At 37.5% G+C, this 19,215-nt stretch overlaps 1 protein-coding gene across 1 annotated transcript in view; it reads left to right on the top strand.

The window, feature by feature from the left end:
• The window catches only part of Rlf (RLF zinc finger), a 72,944-nt gene that overhangs the window by 28,079 nt on the left and 25,650 nt on the right, over nucleotides 1-19,215 (top strand). Inside the window, exons 3-5 of the mRNA XM_020171672.2 lie at nucleotides 1,842-1,923; nucleotides 7,306-7,438; nucleotides 14,737-14,939. Coding sequence (XP_020027261.2) covers nucleotides 1,842-1,923; nucleotides 7,306-7,438; nucleotides 14,737-14,939 — 418 coding nt within the window. The remainder of the gene's footprint in view (nucleotides 1-1,841; nucleotides 1,924-7,305; nucleotides 7,439-14,736; nucleotides 14,940-19,215) is intronic.

The following is a 19,215-nucleotide window of genomic DNA, read 5'->3' as shown; positions in this document are numbered from 1 at the left end:
CATCACCTTTAAACTTCACTTCTTGTAAAGTCTTAGGGCATGGATAAAATGTAAACAAGTTCTTTGCCACAATGTTGCATGCCTGGGCTCTAGTCCAGTTCCCAGTAAGGTACTTGTTCCCACCTGAGCCTCAGGAGCAGTCTTTGGCTTTCTGGTTTTATGAGCTCCAATCAAAAGCACTCATTAAGCTCTGCTGGCAGCATTCCAGAGCTTCTCTAGTGTAGTTGGCATCTCCAACCTTTTCCATTTCCTCCTGCAAACCAGTCCCAAAGACTTAAGAACCACAGCAATGACCCTATTCCTTGTATCAATTTTCTGTGTTAGTTTTATCATTGTTGTGGCCAAATATCTGAGAAAAACAAGCTAAAGAGAGCAAATACTTATTTTGACTCCATTTTAAAGGTTTCAGTCGTCATGGCAGGGAGGACCTAGCAGAGCAATTCATATCATAGTAGTCAGGAATTCATATCATATCATAGTAGCAATTCATATCATAGAGGCAAAGAATGTCTGTGCTTGCTGTCTTTCTCCTTTTTTCCCCTTTGTCCTTTTCTCTCTTTTTCCATCCATTCAGGCCCCCAACCTATGGAATGGTGCTGCCTGCATTCAGGGCTTCCCCTGTAACTAATCCTTTCTGGAAATGACCTCACAGACACCCTCAGAGGTGTGCTTTACTAATCCTCTGTGTATCTCTCAATCCAATCAAGTTGACAATCAAAATTAATCACCACAGATTGATTCAAATGACAGAATCTGGAAACTGTGGTTGTCTTTGAGGAAAATACCATGGAATTCTGTGATTTGATTATATTATTTGTATTAAGAGTACCAGCAGAAAATATCAGTATTGTATAAGATTGCCACCCTTAGAGTCCATGGTCATTTAGCTGCTGTTTGCAGATTTTGCACCTAGTAACAGACAAAATTACACCTTTGATGTATCATTTACCTGCAAATTGAGAAACTACAACAGCTCTTTAGTGTTAAAGGTTGGCCTTCTCTTGTTCAGCTTCTAGATTGTTCAGTGGTATAACTCATAGTCTAGGTAGTTCATAGTATTTTTCTCTGGCTTTACCTGTTTTTCTTCTAATTCTCCAAAGCAAAAACCTCTAACATGATACCTTTATGGAACATAAGCATTCCTGGTTTTATAATCACCATTATTCCTCCTGCTAAGTCTTATTGTCTGTTACCTGTCCTAATCTCTAAAGACTAAAATCATATGCTGGAAAATTTTAGAGCAGTGTTGCTTGACTAATAGTTTGAGCTGTTCTTTATTCAAGTTGTTACACATTTTCTTTTTAAAAATTCTTCCTGTTGTTTTTTTCCCTGTGTCTGGGTAATGGCTAGGGTAAAAAGAAGAAACTCTTTTTTTCTTGCTTGGCTTATTAGAAATTAAGAAATGACAAAAAACCTATATAGTAACAGTTTTACCACTTTATTGACTGAAGTCACAATAACTTGAGCTGTTTTTGATTTATGGAGCCAAAATTTTTCCTTTTTTGGGTGTGCCCTCCAAAAAACAAAACAAACAAACAAACAAAAAAACCTAAGTAAAGCTACTTAGCATGTAATTTTTTTTAACATAATTTTTTAAAGGAATGTATTCTTACCAAATGTATTGCAGCAACAGTGTGAATATAAAGCCTTGTGGTTTTTCTTTTTTTCTCTCTCTCTCTTGAGGCTGAAAAGTTAATATAACAATTTGAAAGAAAAAAATTGAACAGTTAAAAGAGTTAAAAATCTGTAAACCTGAATATGTATTTCGGATTGCTTCATACTATACTTATTTATTGCTATAACCACCTTTATATATACTTACCTAGTTATTTGTATTGTAGGAGTTGTTTTGAATTACTACTTTCAGTGTCTGAAAGTGAACTGCCACGTGAAGTCTGGGTACCATTCCTTCAGTCTCTACAGGTGAGTCAACTTTAACTCAGAAAAATTCTCTGTAAGTATCTACATACCTCCTTAATTACTGCTAGCAAATGAACATTGTAAACCTAGAACAAAAACAAGTTCATTATATATTGGCATTAAGTTCAGGAGATAAGGAAAAGGACTCCCACCTGCCTTCGACAGAGATAAGATTTTTGGCCACGCTTGGCAGTACATATCTGTAATCCCAACACTTAGAAGGCTGGGGCAAGAGTCTCGATCGAGTTTGAGGCCAGCCTGGGCTACATATAGTGACCATGTCTCAAAAACACAAAAGGGGGGGTGGGGAGGGGACAAGGTTGTTTCATTTGATTCTGTTTGTCTTTACATACCTTAGAAATCAACAAAAAACTTTTCATTATTTAAAAGTATAGACAGAATGAAGCTTTAAACATTTTAAAATCATATATGGTTATAAGGTGGCATGTTTAGATCATTCACAGTGCACATACATGGTAACTTTCAATATACAAAACAGCACATTTCATCACATCTAAGGTTCATTTTTGTCACGTAGAACTTCAGGGATTCTCTCAAGCATTGCAAGTCTCTGAAGTAGCCAAAATTGTCATCATAGATTGTATTCATGCATTTTACTTACAGGAGAACTACTCGGGCTCTCACGTTGGCCTATATCACTTTTCTAGGTAAGGGAGCAGATCAGAAATTGGCAAATTAAGGAGGGAAAACAGGAGAAAAATCAAGAGTAGAGCCAGCAACTGTAGGCAAATTTGCCTGTCTGGTGGACATAGAAAAAATATTTAAAAAGTAGACATGGTACATACAGCAGTTATTCATTATTGATTGCTAATTATGATTCTTTCTGTACTACATGATACATATTTTTACATGCTTTAATCAAATAAACTATACAGCATTGGTATTATTTGATTCTTCATTTACAAGCGATGAGACAGACCTAGAGAGGTTAATTATAACTTGCCTGAAGTAACATGGACATTAAAAACCCAGAGCTTACTTTAAGTGCTTCCTCCAGGACACACTTGGACCATAGTAGCTTGGACCAGTTTCAGGTAGGTGCAAATAAAGATTTGCATATAAGCAAACATACTTCATTATGTGATAATTTCTTCTGTAATGTATAACCCAAAATCTACACCCCCCTCCCCCTTTGGGGAGAAGAGGATTGTCGTTCTTTTGATCTATTTAATATGCAGTCCTAATTTCCCACATATCCGTAAAGCTAGTAATATCTTTGATACATAGTATATTGTTATTTTTGTTTGTTTGGGGATGGGTCTTGGTATGTAGTCTAGGGCTTGCCTGGAGCTAGTCAACCTCCTGCCTCCGCTTCCTGAGTGCTGGGATTAAAGGTGTGTGCCACCACACCTGACTGAGCAGATTGATTTTTGTCGTTGTGTTTTGAAGCCTGCCAGTAGTTTCCTCCTGGCATACGGCATTCTAGAAGGGCGATATACGTATTTATTAGTACTGTTAGTATTTTTTATTAAGATCCTCTTTAGAGAGAATATTCTCCTGTTATTTCATACTTTATTGTTTTCTTAGATTGTTTGCCTGAGCAAAATAAATGCCTTCCTCCTCCTTTTCACCCCCGTCTGTAAGTTTTTCAGTAGTTCATCAGGATGTATGTGTTGATTTGTGTTTAGTAAAATTAATAAAGTAGAGTGGTTGGTTGGAGGCCTGGCCCAAGTGGTAGATCATCTGCTTAGCAAGCCCTGAGTTGCTAGGAACCTAGCTAGCCCTGGTTGCCTAGCAACCCCAGGATCTCAAAAAAAAAAAAAGTCAAAATATTACCAAAATACTTTTTTAGGTGAGTGCTTGCCTAGAAAGTGCAAGGCCCTAAGTTTAAACCCCAGTATCAGAAAAAAAATTAAAAAGAGATAGGAGTATAGTTAAATGTGAGACATGGTCCCCATTGAAATCTGAAATATAAAGCTCTGATTTTTTTTTTTTCTTGATAAATGACAAGAAAGCTGATGGTATTGAGGATACTTTTGGCTAAAGAATAGTTTTTATCAGAGTAGGCCACAGTTAGAATGTTTCTCAATTACTGTTTACAGCTGTATAACCCTTCCATACTTTTTTCCTGTGAATATAAGAGTGCACACTGTGAAATGGATTTTTTTTTCCCCCCAGCCATGCCAGGGATCAAATCCAGGGCCTTGTGCTAGGCAAGTGCTGTATAATTGAGCTATATCCCCCAAAATAGTTTGTTTTGTTTTGATTTTTGTGTAGTGGTTTCTCTCTCTCTCTCTCTCTCTCTCTCTCTCTCTTGCTCTCTCCCCCCACAGCCCCCTTCTTCCTGTTTTTCTCCTTCGCTCCCCCTCCACTTGTTGCGCCAGAAATTATTTGACTAAATGACTTTGCTATTTGTTTTGTTTTATTTTAGTTTATCTTTTTATTTTGTTGATGGTACTGGGGTTTGAATTGAGGGACCTGTGCTTGTTAGGGAAGAGCTTTACTATTTGAGCTATGTCTCCAGCCATTTCCTTTCTCCCTTTTTTTTTTTTTTTTTCTTTTATTCATATGTGCATACAATGTTTGGATCATTTCCTCCCCCCCCCCACTTTCTCCCTTTTTGTTTTTAGTTATTTTTCAGATAATGTCTCATGCTTGTGCCCATAACCAACCTCAGACCGTGATCCTCCTACATCTGCCTCCTGTTTAGCTAGGATTACAGGTGTGAGCCACCACACCCAGCTGCTTCTGTGAGGTAGGGAATCACTAACTTTTGCCCAGCTGGCTTCAAACCACCATTCTGCTCTCTGTTTCCCAAGTAGCTGAGATTACCAGTGTGAGCAGCCATACCCAGCCTGCTATTTTAAATCGTGTGAGAGTAAACATCTTGTTCTATTGTTTCTGTATTTTAGATTTCACGATGTGGTCTAGGATATTTTCACCCTAATGAGAAACCCAAGTTCAAGAAAGCTTTTTAATGTTACCATGATTTTTAAGACTATATTTAAGATTACCTAGTTTTTTTGTTTGTTTGTTTTGTTTTTTGCTTTATGTTTTTTTGGTGTGGGGGGAGTGGTACTGGAGTTTTAACTCAGGCCTGCTCTTGCTAGGCAGGTGATTACCACTTGAATCATACCTCCAGACCTTTCTTGTGTTAATTTTCTGACAGTGTCTTGTATTTTTGCCTCCATCCTCCTATTCCTTCCTTGTTCCTGGGATTATAGGCTTGTTTGTAAGAAAGAGTCTGGCTAATTTTCTGCCTGTGCTGGTCTTGAACTTCAGTCCTTCCAGTCTCTGCCTCCTAAGTAGCTGGGAGTGCAGGTGTGAGCCACTGCACCTGTTTTTAAGTGACTTTTTTTACTTTTCTTTTTTTTTTTTTGTGGTGGTACTGCATTCTGTACTTGAACAGGTGTTGTGGCACATAGTTGTAGTCCCAGCTTCTTAGTAGACTAATGCAGGAGGATTGTTTGATTCTAGAGCAGCCTCGGAAACTTAGTTGTCCTCTCAAAAAACTAAGTCAAATTTAGAAAGAGGGGAAGAGAAGAGAGAGAGGAAGAGAGAGAAAGAAACTTTTTCTTAAACCCACAACGTGAGGCCAGGAGTGACCTCCCTTTCCTATAATTCCAGCTACTCAGAAAGCAGAGATCAAAATGATCAAGGTTCAAGATCAGTCCCAGTAGAAAGTTAGTGAGACTCCCATCTAGACAAACAAGCCTGGTATGGTGGCTCATGTCTATAATCCAAGCTGTGTGGAAGGAGTAAGGAGGGTCAAGGTCCACAGCCAGCTATGGCCAAAAATTTGAAACCCTACTGGAAAAATAACACCAAAAGGATTATGGGTATGGTGTGTTTGACTAGCAAGCATGAGGCCCTGAGTACCAAAAAAGAAAAAGAAGAAAAGAAAAACCTCAAAGCATGTTTTAATTTCAGCTGCTGTTACGTGTGTTACAAGGCTTTTTTTTTTGTTTGTGTGGTGGGGGTGAGGGGGCAGTGGGATGGGGGACCAGTATTTGAACTCAGTACTTCACACTTGCAAAACAGGCACTATAGGCACACTTCCAGTCCATTTTGCTCTGGTTATTTTGGAGATGGAGTTCTCATAAACCATTTGCCTCCCATGCAGCTAGGATTATAGGTGTGAGTTACCAGTGTCTAACTAAGTCTCTCTTAATTTAACATGAAAGTTAAATGGGGGGGGTGCGGGGTTATGTTGTATTTCACTTGAGTGGATATAAAACTATAATCTTAGATTTGGGAATAATTTTGGCTTATGTTTTCCAAAGGAAACTTACTGTAAATGGAAATTTATATTCTTAGAGAATTTCAACAGTTAAGGAAAACAAGTTAAAATTTTAAAATGTGGGAACAAGCTCACCATAATCAGTATTAAATAATAATAAAGGACACTGAGATATACATTTAATCATTTATATGGTGTTTAACTTCTGGTCCCATTTCCTTCATGCTTTGTGAGTAAGTACTTTAAAGAACATGCTATAGGCAATTACATTTTTTTCCTATGCTGAGAATGTATTATAACAGTTAATAACCTGTCCTTTTTAAATTTTGTATAGAGCTGCCTCTTATTTAAATAATAATTTAATAGAACATCTTAAATACTTGTACAACTAGTGTCATTAAATAATATTTATGTTTGGAAAGAATAAGCTGCCTGTGTGAGTACTGTACTGTCGTTTAAATGAAAGCTGTATCATTGACCTGAAAATAATTAAATCAGCTGCTGTCAAGGCTGTTAGGTCTTCAAAGTGTCTGGCCATCTTTTTTTTTTTTTTTTTTTTTTTCTGGCACTAGAGTTTGAACTCAGGGTCTACACCTTGAACCAGCCCACCAGCCGTTTTTTGTGTTAGGTGTTTTTGAGGTAGGGTTTCACCAACTATTTGCCTGGGCTGGCTTTGAACCTTGATTCTCCTGATCTCTGCCTCCAGAGTAGCTAGGATTATAGGCGTTGAGCCACTGGCACTCCTCTAGGCCATTTTTATTTTAATTAATTAATTTTGCATTACTGGAGTTTGAACTCGGGGCCTCGTGCTTGCTAGGCAGGCACTTTGCAACTTGAGCCATTCTGACAGGCTCCAGCTAGGCTATCTTAATAAGTAGGGCACTCCAAATCTCCCATAGTAATTCAAGGATTTAATTGCTTGTAGTGGTAATTTTATTTGATGCAAATTCAGAAAAACATTTTAAAAATACTCTTTAACTTAGTTGAAAACTTCTTAGCTTTGAAAAAACATGGCCACAAAATTGTATAAAGGTTTGATGAGTCTTTTTTTATTTTTCTTATTTATTTTAAGAAACCAAGTTTTGTAGATCCTTCAGTTCATAAGATGATCAGGTATTGAAAAGGTAAAGCCACTTTTATGTTAATTATTAGCTTATTTTCTGAATATGCTGTTTTTGTTTTAGGAGTCACATGATGCATTGTTGGAGTTTGGAAATAATAACCTACAAATACTGGTTCATGTTACCAAGGAAGGGGTGTGGAAGAACCCAGTTCTTCTTAAAATTCTATCTCAACAGCCAGTAGAAGCAGAGGAAGGTAAGTCTTAAAATTCTTTTGATTACAGTGGAGAATTGAGTTTTAAAATCATCAAGATTATGAGTTAAAAATTTGTGAATTTCTAGCTTGGCACTTTTGGCTCAGGCCTGTAATCCTAGCTACTCAGGAGGCAGATCAGGAGGATTGTGGTTCGAAGCCAGCCCGGACAAATAGTTATGCGACCCTATCTCAAAAATACCTGACAGAAAAAGGGCTGGTGGAGTGGCTCAAGGTATAGGCCTTGAGTTCAAGCTCCCGTACAGTTTCATCTGTGTGTAACTGGTTATTCTCTTCTGAATAGTGAAAAATTAACTATTAGCATTTAATGTTTTGCTTGCTTAAGTAAGCATTCTTGGATTTTTTTCATCATACCTAAGATGTTGCATTGAGTAACAATGTTAACAAAGTTCAGATGAAGTTTCTGAGATAGAATCGAATAATTTACTGCTAGTATTTGGTAGAGAGTAGGGCTTTGCTTATACTTTGTTCATTGGTCACAACAGCTGAAGACCATGGAATAAAGTATTTTTAAATTAGGCAATTGGAATTTTGTGTTTTGTAGAGAAAGCAAAGAATGAAATTTTTTATTTGCACAACTGCCAGTTTAAGACCAGAAAAATGATGTATTTGAATTGACATTTGTATTTTAAAAATACTTGTTGTAGCCAGCAATTTTATCTTCACTTGCTTCAAATTAATGGAAAGTTCAAGGATCACATTCTGTTATAAGTATATTCCCAGGGTAAGAACAGATTTCAGAACAATTACACTTTCTTTTGGTGGGAGGTAGATAATGGCATTTGAACTCAGTACCTCATGCTTACTAAGCAGGCACTCTGCCACCTGAGCCATGCCTCCAGCCCTTTTTGCTTTTAGGTTATGTTTCAGTTAGTCTTACATTTTTGCTTGGAGTTGGTCTCAGACCATGATCCGCTTACCTATTCCTCCAGTGTATTTAGGATTACTGCCATGCTGGGTTGTTTGTTGAAATGGAGTCCTGCTAACTTTTTGTCTGTGCTAGCCTCAAACTGCAGTTCTGTTAGTATCTACCTCCTCATCTCTGCCTTCCAAGTAGCTGCAATTACAGCCATGAGCCACTGCACCTGGCTTCTTTTTGTTTTTTTGAGACAAGTTTTCATTCTGTAGCCCAGGCTGGCATTGAATTGGATATCCTCCTGCCTCAGCATCTTGAGTGATGGTGTTACAGGCTTGTGTCACCATGTGTGACTTGTTATAGTTTTTGACATATCTTTAGGTCTTAGACAAAAAAACAATCTGAATGTTCATGCCTTGAAATATCCCAGTTAGCTAACTTATTTATCATGTTTGACCACCATGTACATGTTTGGGCCTTTCGGTGCAGTGAAATGATTGGCCTAAAGGTGTTTAGATTTTCTCTTGGTTCTGTCCTTTGATGATTCTATTGCTTATCATTTGTACTGACAAGACAAAAAAGGAGGCAGGCACCAGTGGCTTGTGCCTATAATCCTCCCTACTTGGTAGGATCTCAGTTTGAGGCCAGCCTGGGCAAATAGTTAGCAAAACCCATCTGCAAAAAACCAGAGCAAACATGGGCTGCAGGTGTGGCTCAGTCAGTAGAGAAGCCCTGAGTTCAAACCCCAGTCCCACAGAAAGAAAAGAATAGGGGGGTGGAAATAAGGAAAAGAGCTATTGAATAGAATAGATTGGTGGGGTTTTTTTTTGTGTGTGTGTTGAAATCCTCAATAAATGGCATCCCTGTGTAAATATAGTCAGATGGAGGTTAAAATATCACCATTATTAGAGGACAGTGCCAATTAGTCATGTACTGTTTGATGATGGGGATATGTTCTGAGAACCGAGTTGTTAGACAGTTTCACTAAGTGTACCTTATAGAGTGTATTTACACAAAGCCACTCATTTAGAGTGGTTTCTTGCAATCAATAAGTGTGGTAAAGAGCTGGGACGGTGGCTTAGTGGTAGACTGCTTGCCTAGTAAGTATGATGCCCTGAGTTCAAACCCCAGTACTAGACTGCCAAAAGGAAAAAGAAAAAATTAAAGAGGTGTAGTAAATAGGAAAAGTTTGAGGCTGTTGCTGGCATAATATAACATACTGTTTTACAGTAAACTGTTTCTAATACACCAGAAGCAGTTGTTTTTATCATTATCAAGTATTATGAACTATACCTAAGTCTATGTGCTAGTTTTTTTAGAAGACTGGCAGTGCTATAAGTTTAGTTACATTGGCATCATCATTATCACAATTAGTAAGCCAGTGGCTAATGCCTTGCAATGCTAGCTACTTGAGAGGCTGAGATGGGGAAGATCTCAATTCAAGGCCAACTTGGGCAAATAGTTTGCAAAATCCTGTCTCCAAAATAACCAGAGCAATATGAACTGGAGATGTGGCTCAAGTGGTAGAGTACCTGCTTTGCATCCTTGAAGCCCTGAGTTCAAACCCCAGTCCCACCAAAAAAACAAAACGAACATACAACTAATGCATTGCACTGCAATGTAATGATTACTACATTGTCAGTAGGGGGTAGGAATTTTTAACTCCAGTATAATCATACAGGAGTACTGTGCTTTGTGTAGGTCATCATTGACTGAAACAGTGTTATTTATGGCTGTGGTTTCAGAATCATCCAGATAAACCATAGTCCACATAAATCTTGACTGGGGCAGAGAATTCATATTGTGTGTAAACAGGCCCAACCTCAAAGAGGAACAAAGGTAGAGTTGAGTTAAACATCTCCAGTACATTCTCTCCTACTAATCAATAGGTGACCCCATTTCAGGAGTTAGTAATATTTTCACATAGAGAAATACCAAGAAGTGGGGGGAAGCATTGCTTACTTAACATCTTGTGGTATCGTATCTGTTCAATACACATTACTCAAGCACCTGCCATACCTAAGCCTCTGAATGGGTACACGATACATTCACTGCAGTATAACGGGTGGGCAACTTGTGGCCTGCTTTACAATTGGCCCTTAACTTTTGTTTTGTTTTTGACTATTTTGTTTTGTTTTGAGACAGGGTCTCACTATGTAGCCCAGGCTGACCTCACACTCAGTGTTCCTGCCTTAGCCTCCCTAGTGCTGGAATTACAGATAGGTATCACCATACCCAGCATACAACTAGAAAACTTTTTATCCCCACTGCCCCTTCAACCTAGATACTAATGTATTTGCCATGAAAGATTATTTCATTGATTGCCTTCTATTCAGTAAAGTAGTAATAGAAGCATAAATGAATATTTTGAACCTTCATGGAACTCAATAAATGCATTCAAATTTAGTTTTTTAAATTTAGATGGCCTTGCTGGCAGAGTGGCTCAAGTGGTAGAGCGCCTGCTTAGCAAGTGTGAGATCCTGAGTTCAAACTGCAGTACCACCAAAAAAAAAAAAAAAAAAAAAAAGAAGAAAGAAATTTTAATTTAAAGGGCCTATAAACATTTTTTTTTCTGTCTTGAACTTTGTGCCTTCTCTCCCCCACCATGCCGCCCCAGAGAAAAAAACGGTGTTATTATTGAAGTATCTATTAAGTGCCACTTGACTCTTCTGCCTGTCTTGATTAGTAAAGACATCATGGAAGGGTTCTTTTTTGACTGGATCTTATATGTGATTGTTTTTACATGATGAACTATATGCAAAATAAAGTACGTCTTGATGTCTGCAATGTACTTTTTTTTTTTTTTGAGACAGGATCTCACTGTGTAGCCCAGGATGGGCTCATGATTCTCCTGCCTCAGCCTCCCAATTACTGGGATTAGTTGTGTGCTACCATGCCTAGCTTAGCAGCTTGTAAATGATTCAGAAAAAGAAAAGCGAGGTAAAGAAATCTAAATGGAGAGATTATAGTAATGTTCTTAAGTTATGTAGTAAAATGTTTGAGCAAAATACATAAAGGGTCATGCTTGAGAGTGAGACTTAGTGTGCATTTTATTATTGAAACACATGGATATGTTTCCCACCTCCTTTTTGTTTTGTCTTGTGGTGCTAGGGGATTAAATCAAAGTCATTGGGCATGCAAGGCAAGTGCTCTAGGACTGAGCTACCTCTCAAGCCCCTGGATTCCCTCTTACCAAATGAATTTGTATAGTGATTATTTTTAAAATGATCTTTAAAATACAAGATTTAGCTGTGTTTAAAATTGATAAAACAAGAATGGAGATAGAGTTCACTGGTAGAACTGCTTGTTTAGCATGCATAAAGCCCTTATATCAATACCTAGCACTGCAAAAAGAAAAACAGTTATACAGCAGTGGTTTAACCAATTGTTATATATTGAGTAGTTTTACCTCCTAGAAATAATAGCTATGATTTTTAGAGTGCCTTCTGTATGTTCAGCACTTATAGTGTTACTTTCATATCTCAATCTGTAAAACAGGTGAGACATAACTCCCAAAGACCATGTGGTTAAAATTGCGGAGGCAGAGTATAAACACAGATAATAGAAGTTTTTTATTGGGAATTGATAACCCTTCAGTTGCTAAGTACATAGTTTTATCAAATATCTACAATATGCAAGGCATTGTGCTTAGTTCTGTAAGCAATACAAAAGTTAACAAGACATGGTATTTGGTCACAAATTGCTGACAGTGTAATAAAGAAGTATCAGAGACAAGGAATAGTAAATACTGTTGGACAATTTTTTCTGCGCCTGGGCTTGTGCTAAGTGTCTTATCAGCACTAGTGGTATTTCATATGTGATTTTTTTCATCCCTGCAAGAATATTAGTAACTTTTTTAAAAAGAAAGAATTTTGAGCTTTGGAGAGATCAGTTAATATGTTGAAGGCTTTACAGCTGTGTGTCAGAATCAGGCTAAAACCACAGATCAGTGATTCTGAAATCTGAAGTCTTATCCTTTGTACATTATAATCCCTCATTATTACACATAAGGGGAAAACTAAGTGTGGTAAAAGAAGTAAAGTGCTGGGGGAACTTAAAGGTGGCAAGTTTTTATAGATAACATGCTTATTCTCAGGCATATTGCCTGTTGTAGATTTGTGAAATGCTTACAACCTTGTATGGCAGATAAATAGAGCAGAGTCTAATATTAGGTGAAATAGGGTACAGGAGAGACAAATGTGAAAGGAAGTCATATGGAAGAATTAGATTGGAGAGTATTTAAAAAGAATTGCAAGGACACAATAGCCAAGTTGATTTCCTTGAGGAAAGGAGGTAGGATGGAAAAATGTCAAAATTTTATTTTTTGTCTGATTGTGAGAAAACCATTGCTGAAAACAGAAGGAATGAAGAAATGTGAGGGGCAGGATTATGATTGTGACTTTATTTTGTAGAGTTTTGTGACTGGGACTAAAATGGAAAAGGCCAATTAAATGTTACCTGTTTCTCCTCCATGCTTTTTGACCTTGGCTGCTTATTATGGAATGTCTACAGAATTGAAAATCCTTAAAGAACACATACCAAAATCCAGGTGCCACCTGATAAATCAAAACTTCCAGAGTTGGAGCTATAGAATTAGAACTTTCTGAAGAGCCTTAGGATGTAGGCAGGCACTTATATGTTTTGGGAGTATGAATTAGTATAACTTCTGGAGAGCAGTTTGGCGATGTGAGTTAATGCTACAAATAAAACCTTTAATTTAGGAATTTGTTCTATTGATGTACTCATGATGACATGGACAGGGTGGTAAATTGCAGCAGTATTAATTGTGAGTGCACCAGTGGGGAAGTTGAAGTGAATTATAGTACATCCATACAATGAGATATGATTCAGTTAAGAAGTATTAAGGTAGCTCCAAATGTACTGATAATAGAATGACCTCTATGATCTATTAAGTGGGGCAGGAGATACTTTTGTTGTACTTATAGGATATTTCTAGAAGGATAAACAAAAAATTGGGGCAGTTATTTCTCAGGGAGGAAAACTAGGGGAGATAATTTTTTTTTTTTTTTAAGAGACAGGGTCTCACTATGTAGCCAAGGTTGTCCTGACAGCATGATCCTCCTGCCTTAGCCTGAGTGCTGGGATTACAGGCATATAATCCTATGTCTATTACTTACCACAGTCAGCTTGGTGGCAGACAACTTTCAACTGTACACCTTTTTGTGTGCTCTTTGATGTCTGTGAGTGAGGGCAGGAGGGAAGAAGTGAGGGAGAGGGCAGGAGGGAAGAAGTGAGGGAGAGGGCAGGAGGGAGGAAAGAAAGATACCTACTATAAAAAGATAATTTTAAAAACTATGGCTAATACAGATTTTTTTTAAACTTTTAAAAAATTGAAAATTAAAAATTTTAAAAATTAAAAAAGTTTAAGGTCTCATCTCAAACCTAATGAATCAGAATCTGCATTTTAATAAGCTCCCACACAGCTGGTTCAGAAGGCATTTTCAGATCTGAGAAACACCAGTTTAGATTAACCACCCAAAGCAGTTGATACCCCATGTTCTAACTTCTGTTCTTTAAGTAATACTATATAATGCCATATATTTGTTATTTGCTATTCAGAAATTGAGGACTTGTCCAGAGCACTGCACATTCCATGCTCAGGTGCTTATTAGTCAGTACTGCTCAGAACAGCATTTTCCAAAGTGTGTACTAAACCAGGAACATGTTTTACTGGGTACTGATTAATATGTGTAAAAGGGTTCTCTGGTCAAATCAGTTTGGGAAGCACTGGGTTAAATAAAAGTGAACAGTTTTCTTCATTGCAGGACTGTTCAGAGATTTGACCAAGGAATCCTTTTTTTTTCTAGGACTATCTCTCAGGTCTTTTGGTCGGTGGAACACACTTTGAGAAATGCCTGGTTTAGAGGATACAGCACCACTGGCTTTGGAATCCTTGGCAAGTTACCTAACTTCTCTGAATATTAATTTTCCTAATCTTAAACTGGGGATAATAATACTTGCCTTGGTGGTGGTGTGAAGAATAAATAAGAACATTTGGCATAAAACTTGGCACTGCATAAATGTTCAATTGATAGTAGTTAATATTGTGTGTTACTTGCTTCATTTTCTTGCATTTATGCTTATAGTTCATTTCACTATTTCTTACTAGTCTCATCAGAAAGTAAAGGAGATGTCCACATAACTAATTTTGGTACAATGTTGGTAGCTTTATTAAAAAGTGTGGTATTCAGAATAAAATTACTAATTAATGTAGAAATCATTAAAAAACTTATTTTCCTCATCTTTATTAGATGAGTAATGAGATCAGAATAAACTTTTATTTTTATCACCTGAGTTTTTATTAACCTAAAACCAAATCAGCAACAAACAGGTAGGAAACTTTGTCTTAAGTCTGACATATTATGTGGTATGTTATCACTCTTTTCTTTTTTCTTTTTTCTAGTCAATAAGTTGATTGCACAAGAAGGACCTTCCTTCCTACAAATGCGAATAAAACATTTGTTGAAATCTAACTGCATCCCCCAGGCTACTGCTTTGTCAAAACTATGTGCAGAATCTAAGGAGATTGCACATGTGTCATCTTTTCAGCAAGCTTATATCACATGTTTATGTTCCATGCTCCCTAGTGAAGAAGCGATTAAGGAGGTGAGTAAATTAGATACCATATTATTCATGCTTACTTTGAATTCAGTAGATTTATATAAATGTTGCATCATTTATTTTTATCCATCAGAATGAAAAGCAAGATCCATCTTTTAAGTTACTGAAAAGTATTGCTTTAACTGTTCAACAAATTGAATGTAATGTTATATTTTATAGGTGGGTTGGAGAAATAGGTAATTAAAGAATATACAAATAGTGTTTACATGTTTGGGTGAAGGTTTGCTGTGAAATCTTTAAAGGCGAAAGTTATTTTTTCTTCTTACAGTAATAATTTTACTATGTTTGGGAAATGCTGAAGGTTTTTGTGTGTGTGTGTGTGTATTTGTGTGTGTGTGTGTGTGTGTGGTATTGGGGTTTGAACTCAGGGCTTCATGCTTGCTACATAGGTGGCCTTACCACTTGAGCCACTTCATTAGCCCCTGAAATTGTTAATAGTGGTGTCAAGGGATAAATTAAAGAGAATAATACTTAATTATAACTTATATTTAGCTTTATAAAGTTTGCTCTGTAAGCAGACAAGTGTAGGACTCAATCCTTTGAGTATATTTTGAACAATGATTAAGTGGCTGAAGTGAGTACTGTGGAAAATAACAACATGGTCAAATTTTTAAATACTATTTTATCAATCACATTACATACTTTTTTCAAACATTACTTTCCTTAGGAAATTTGGAATTTGTTTTCCTCTAATAAGTTTTATACAAAGAAAAATTTGAAATGTTTAAGCTTTATTTCATCATCTACCTTTAATTTTCTCACCTGCCATTCAGATCTGACCCATATATTCTCATTGCTACATTGAAGTTTCTGCCTAAATGTAGGAATCACAAAGATCTGGTTCTATGCCTTGTAGTCCTCCCTCCCTGCCTCCCTCCTCTCTTTCTCTGTCTCTCTCCCTCCAGCTCATTCCCTTTACTATATAGACTCTACCAGGATCAACTAGGATCTATTGATCCTATTGCCTTTTCCATTCTGCCTCATACCCTTCTGTACTCACTTCCCTCCCTACTCTACTTTTCTATGGTCAGTTATTGTCACTTCCTGGCATACACTCTCAGTTCCTCTGCTGGTATCTTCCTTAATTATACCTGTTTGACTACCCTAAATCTCTACCTGCTCTGTATTTGACCTGTACACATGGGGCCAAATAGAGAAAAATCTGTCAAATAATTTATTTATTGGTTCTACTGGGGTTTGAATTCAGGGCCTCACACTTGCTAGGCAAGTGCTCTACCACTTGAGCCACACCTATCCCAATAATTTCACTTTATATCAATTATTCTATATTTCTCTACTCTCCTACCCTCTTAGATTATTCTTTCCTTTATCCTCTCCTCCTCTCTCTGTAGTGGGACTAGGATTTGAACTCAGGGCTTCATGTTTTCATTTGTGACACACCTCTAGTCCATTTTGCTCTGATTAGGTCTGGTGAACTGTTTGCCCAGGGCTTACTTTGAACCACGATCTTGAGCTCTGCTGCCTGAGAAGCTAGAATTATAGGTGCCTGGCTCTAATTTCCATATTCTTAAAGTGGGATAATTAATAGCTAGAGTCTGGGATTCACACACTATAAGTGCTGGCCATCTTTTTTCTGGTAGGTGGCCCTAGAAAGGAGCCTAGATGCAGAATGCAGAACTGAAACAACTAGTTGGTGGCTATGAAGTAGGCAGCAACATGCCCACAAATGGGGATTGAAGCTATGACTCATGGCCTCATGAATACACGTTCTTATTTCTTGGGCATTCTGGTTATAGAAAATCAAAGGCTGGAGGTATGGCTCAAACCATGGAGCACTTGCCTAGCAAGTGTGAAGCCCTGAGTTCAAACCTCAGTACCACCAAAAAAAAAAAAAAAGAAAGAAAGAAAGAAAGAAATCAAAGGATGAAATAACTTGGTGCTATCTTTTTAGACTTCTCACTTCAACTTTAAAAATAATTACAGGAAACATTCATTGAACACTTGTCTGTTCTAAGCATTATGCTATGTGCCTTAAGTATATTGGCATATAATCTTTATAATCTTTTTTTTGTCTTTCTTTTGAGTACTGGGGCTTGAACTCAGGGCTTACACTTTGAGCCACTCCACCAGCCTTTTTTTTTTTTTTTGTGTGTGATGAGTTTTTTTTCAAGATAGGGTCTCATGAACTATTTGTCTGAGTTGGCTTTGAACCTCAACCCTCCTGATCTCTGCCTCCTAAGTAGCCACATTACAGGCATGAGCCATCTGCGCCCAGCATAATCTTATGAATTTTATAACAATTAACAGAGGGTGGGAGAAATTATATAATTGTCCTGTAGTTAAATATCCACAAGTGGCAGGCCCAGGATTTAAATACAAGGTATTCTGTCTCTTGGTTTTGTACATATTAATCTCATATTCACACATCTCCTACAGAGGGTCCAACTCATTGACACTACCAGTCTCCTGTTATCATGTTGTTTTTTCTTTTTGTGATAACAGAGTATAGACCGGTAGGGACTGTAATGATCATTATGGATATAGGACTGTACTCCTTTGAGGAATTGTACTCAAATAGTTGTTTAGATTCTAGGCAGCTGCTCTTACCACTTGAGCCACTCCATCAGGCCTTAGTTGTTTAGATTCTAGAGCAAGAATTCTTCAGGTCTAGGGTACAGAACTAGGGTGAAGCAATCAAGACTGATCAGAGGTAAAATATAGATTTAGACAGAGAAGCAGTGTGGTACATACAGAGATAATTGGCCTCCTGTGAGTTCAGCCATATATTTTAAAACATTGATAAAGGTTTGCCTAGAAGCCTGTATGCTAATTTGTTTATTTATTTTTGAATGTCAAGTAGGGTAAAGGAGATAAGACTCCTGACCTCCAATAGCAGTTGCAATATTTTGTGTTTGGGAAACTTAATCAGAGTAAGATGTAGTAATATCTCAGTACCTAAGACATGCCAAAAGAATTCAAAAGAAGGAGCAAAAAAAAAATGCTACACTTGGATTTCATTCTTCCTCATCCTATATCAGCATTTCCTTTAATCTCTAAACCTTTGTTTATTTGAAACCCATTTCCTTTCTACTGTTGCGTAGGCCATTAGCAAATACAGAAATGTGTATGAACTAGTTTGTTTGCCAAAAACAATTATAGGAAGATAAGTACTAAGTTATATGATGTTGGTATATATGTAGTAGAAATATCAAGACAGAGAATAAGCATATAGGCTGACATGTATAAGGCTTCATAGAAAATTTGATGCTTAAGTTGGACCTTGAAGTAATGGAGGGATTTGGATGGATAGAAAGAGTGGTTTAGTTGGGCACCATGGCTCACTCCTGTAATCCAAGGTACTTGGGAGGCAGAGATCCAGGAGGATTGTGGTTCAAAGCCAGCCCATGCAAATAGTTCGAGAGACCCTATCTTGAAAATATGCAACACAAAAAGGCTGGTGGAATGTCTTAAGTGGTAGAGCACCTGCCTAGCAATTGTGAGGCCCTGAGTTCAAACCACAGTATCGCCAAAAAAGGAAAAGAAAAAAAGAGTGTTTTAGGGATAAATGGTAGTAAAGGCACAGAAATTAATGCATACTTTGCAGGGACTCATTAGAGATTGCCTTGCTTGGGGTAGAGAGTGTTACGATTTTATGAGAAGCAAGGATCTGTTAGGTGGGGGAAAAGAGGACCTCAGAATCTAGTGCATTAGTGCTTAGATTTGATGCAGTCAAAATCAGGACAATTTTGAAGGTAGGAAGTGATGTGGTAGCTGAAGTATTGTTTTAGGAAAATTAGAAGGAACATTAGGTTTAGGACAAGAGAGGTTGTAAAAAAGGATAGGACTTGCTGACAGGTTAAAAAAAGGATAATGTACAAAGATGACCTCAAAAGGCTCATAAGGCTGGGGGACTGGGAGAATGGTAATGGTTGATGCTCTGCTACTGACTAGTATGGCGAAGAGGGGTGGAGGGACAGGGAAGGCATGGGGAGATAATCAGCCTTGTGGAGGTTGGTTTTTTATTGTTTCTTTTTGTTGCTGTTGTTTACAGTTCTGGGAATTTAACCCAGGACTTCATATGTGCTACGGTGCTAATTGTAGCTCAATGGTAGAGTGCTTTTCTTTCTTTTTTTTCTTTTTTAAATTTTTATTTTTTTGTTATTCATATTTGCATACAATGCTTGGGTCATTTTTCCCGCTCCACCCACCCCCTTCCTTACCACCCACACCGCCTCCTCCCTCTCTCCCCAACCCCCTCCATACCCGGCAGAAACTATTTTGCCCTTATCTCTAATTTTGA

This window comes from Castor canadensis, chromosome 7, assembly GCF_047511655.1.
Source record: "Castor canadensis chromosome 7, mCasCan1.hap1v2, whole genome shotgun sequence".
NCBI classification, from domain to species: domain Eukaryota; kingdom Metazoa; phylum Chordata; class Mammalia; order Rodentia; family Castoridae; genus Castor; species Castor canadensis.
The sequence above is the reverse complement of the archived record's forward strand: the minus strand, read 5'-3'. Positions and strand labels throughout refer to the sequence as shown.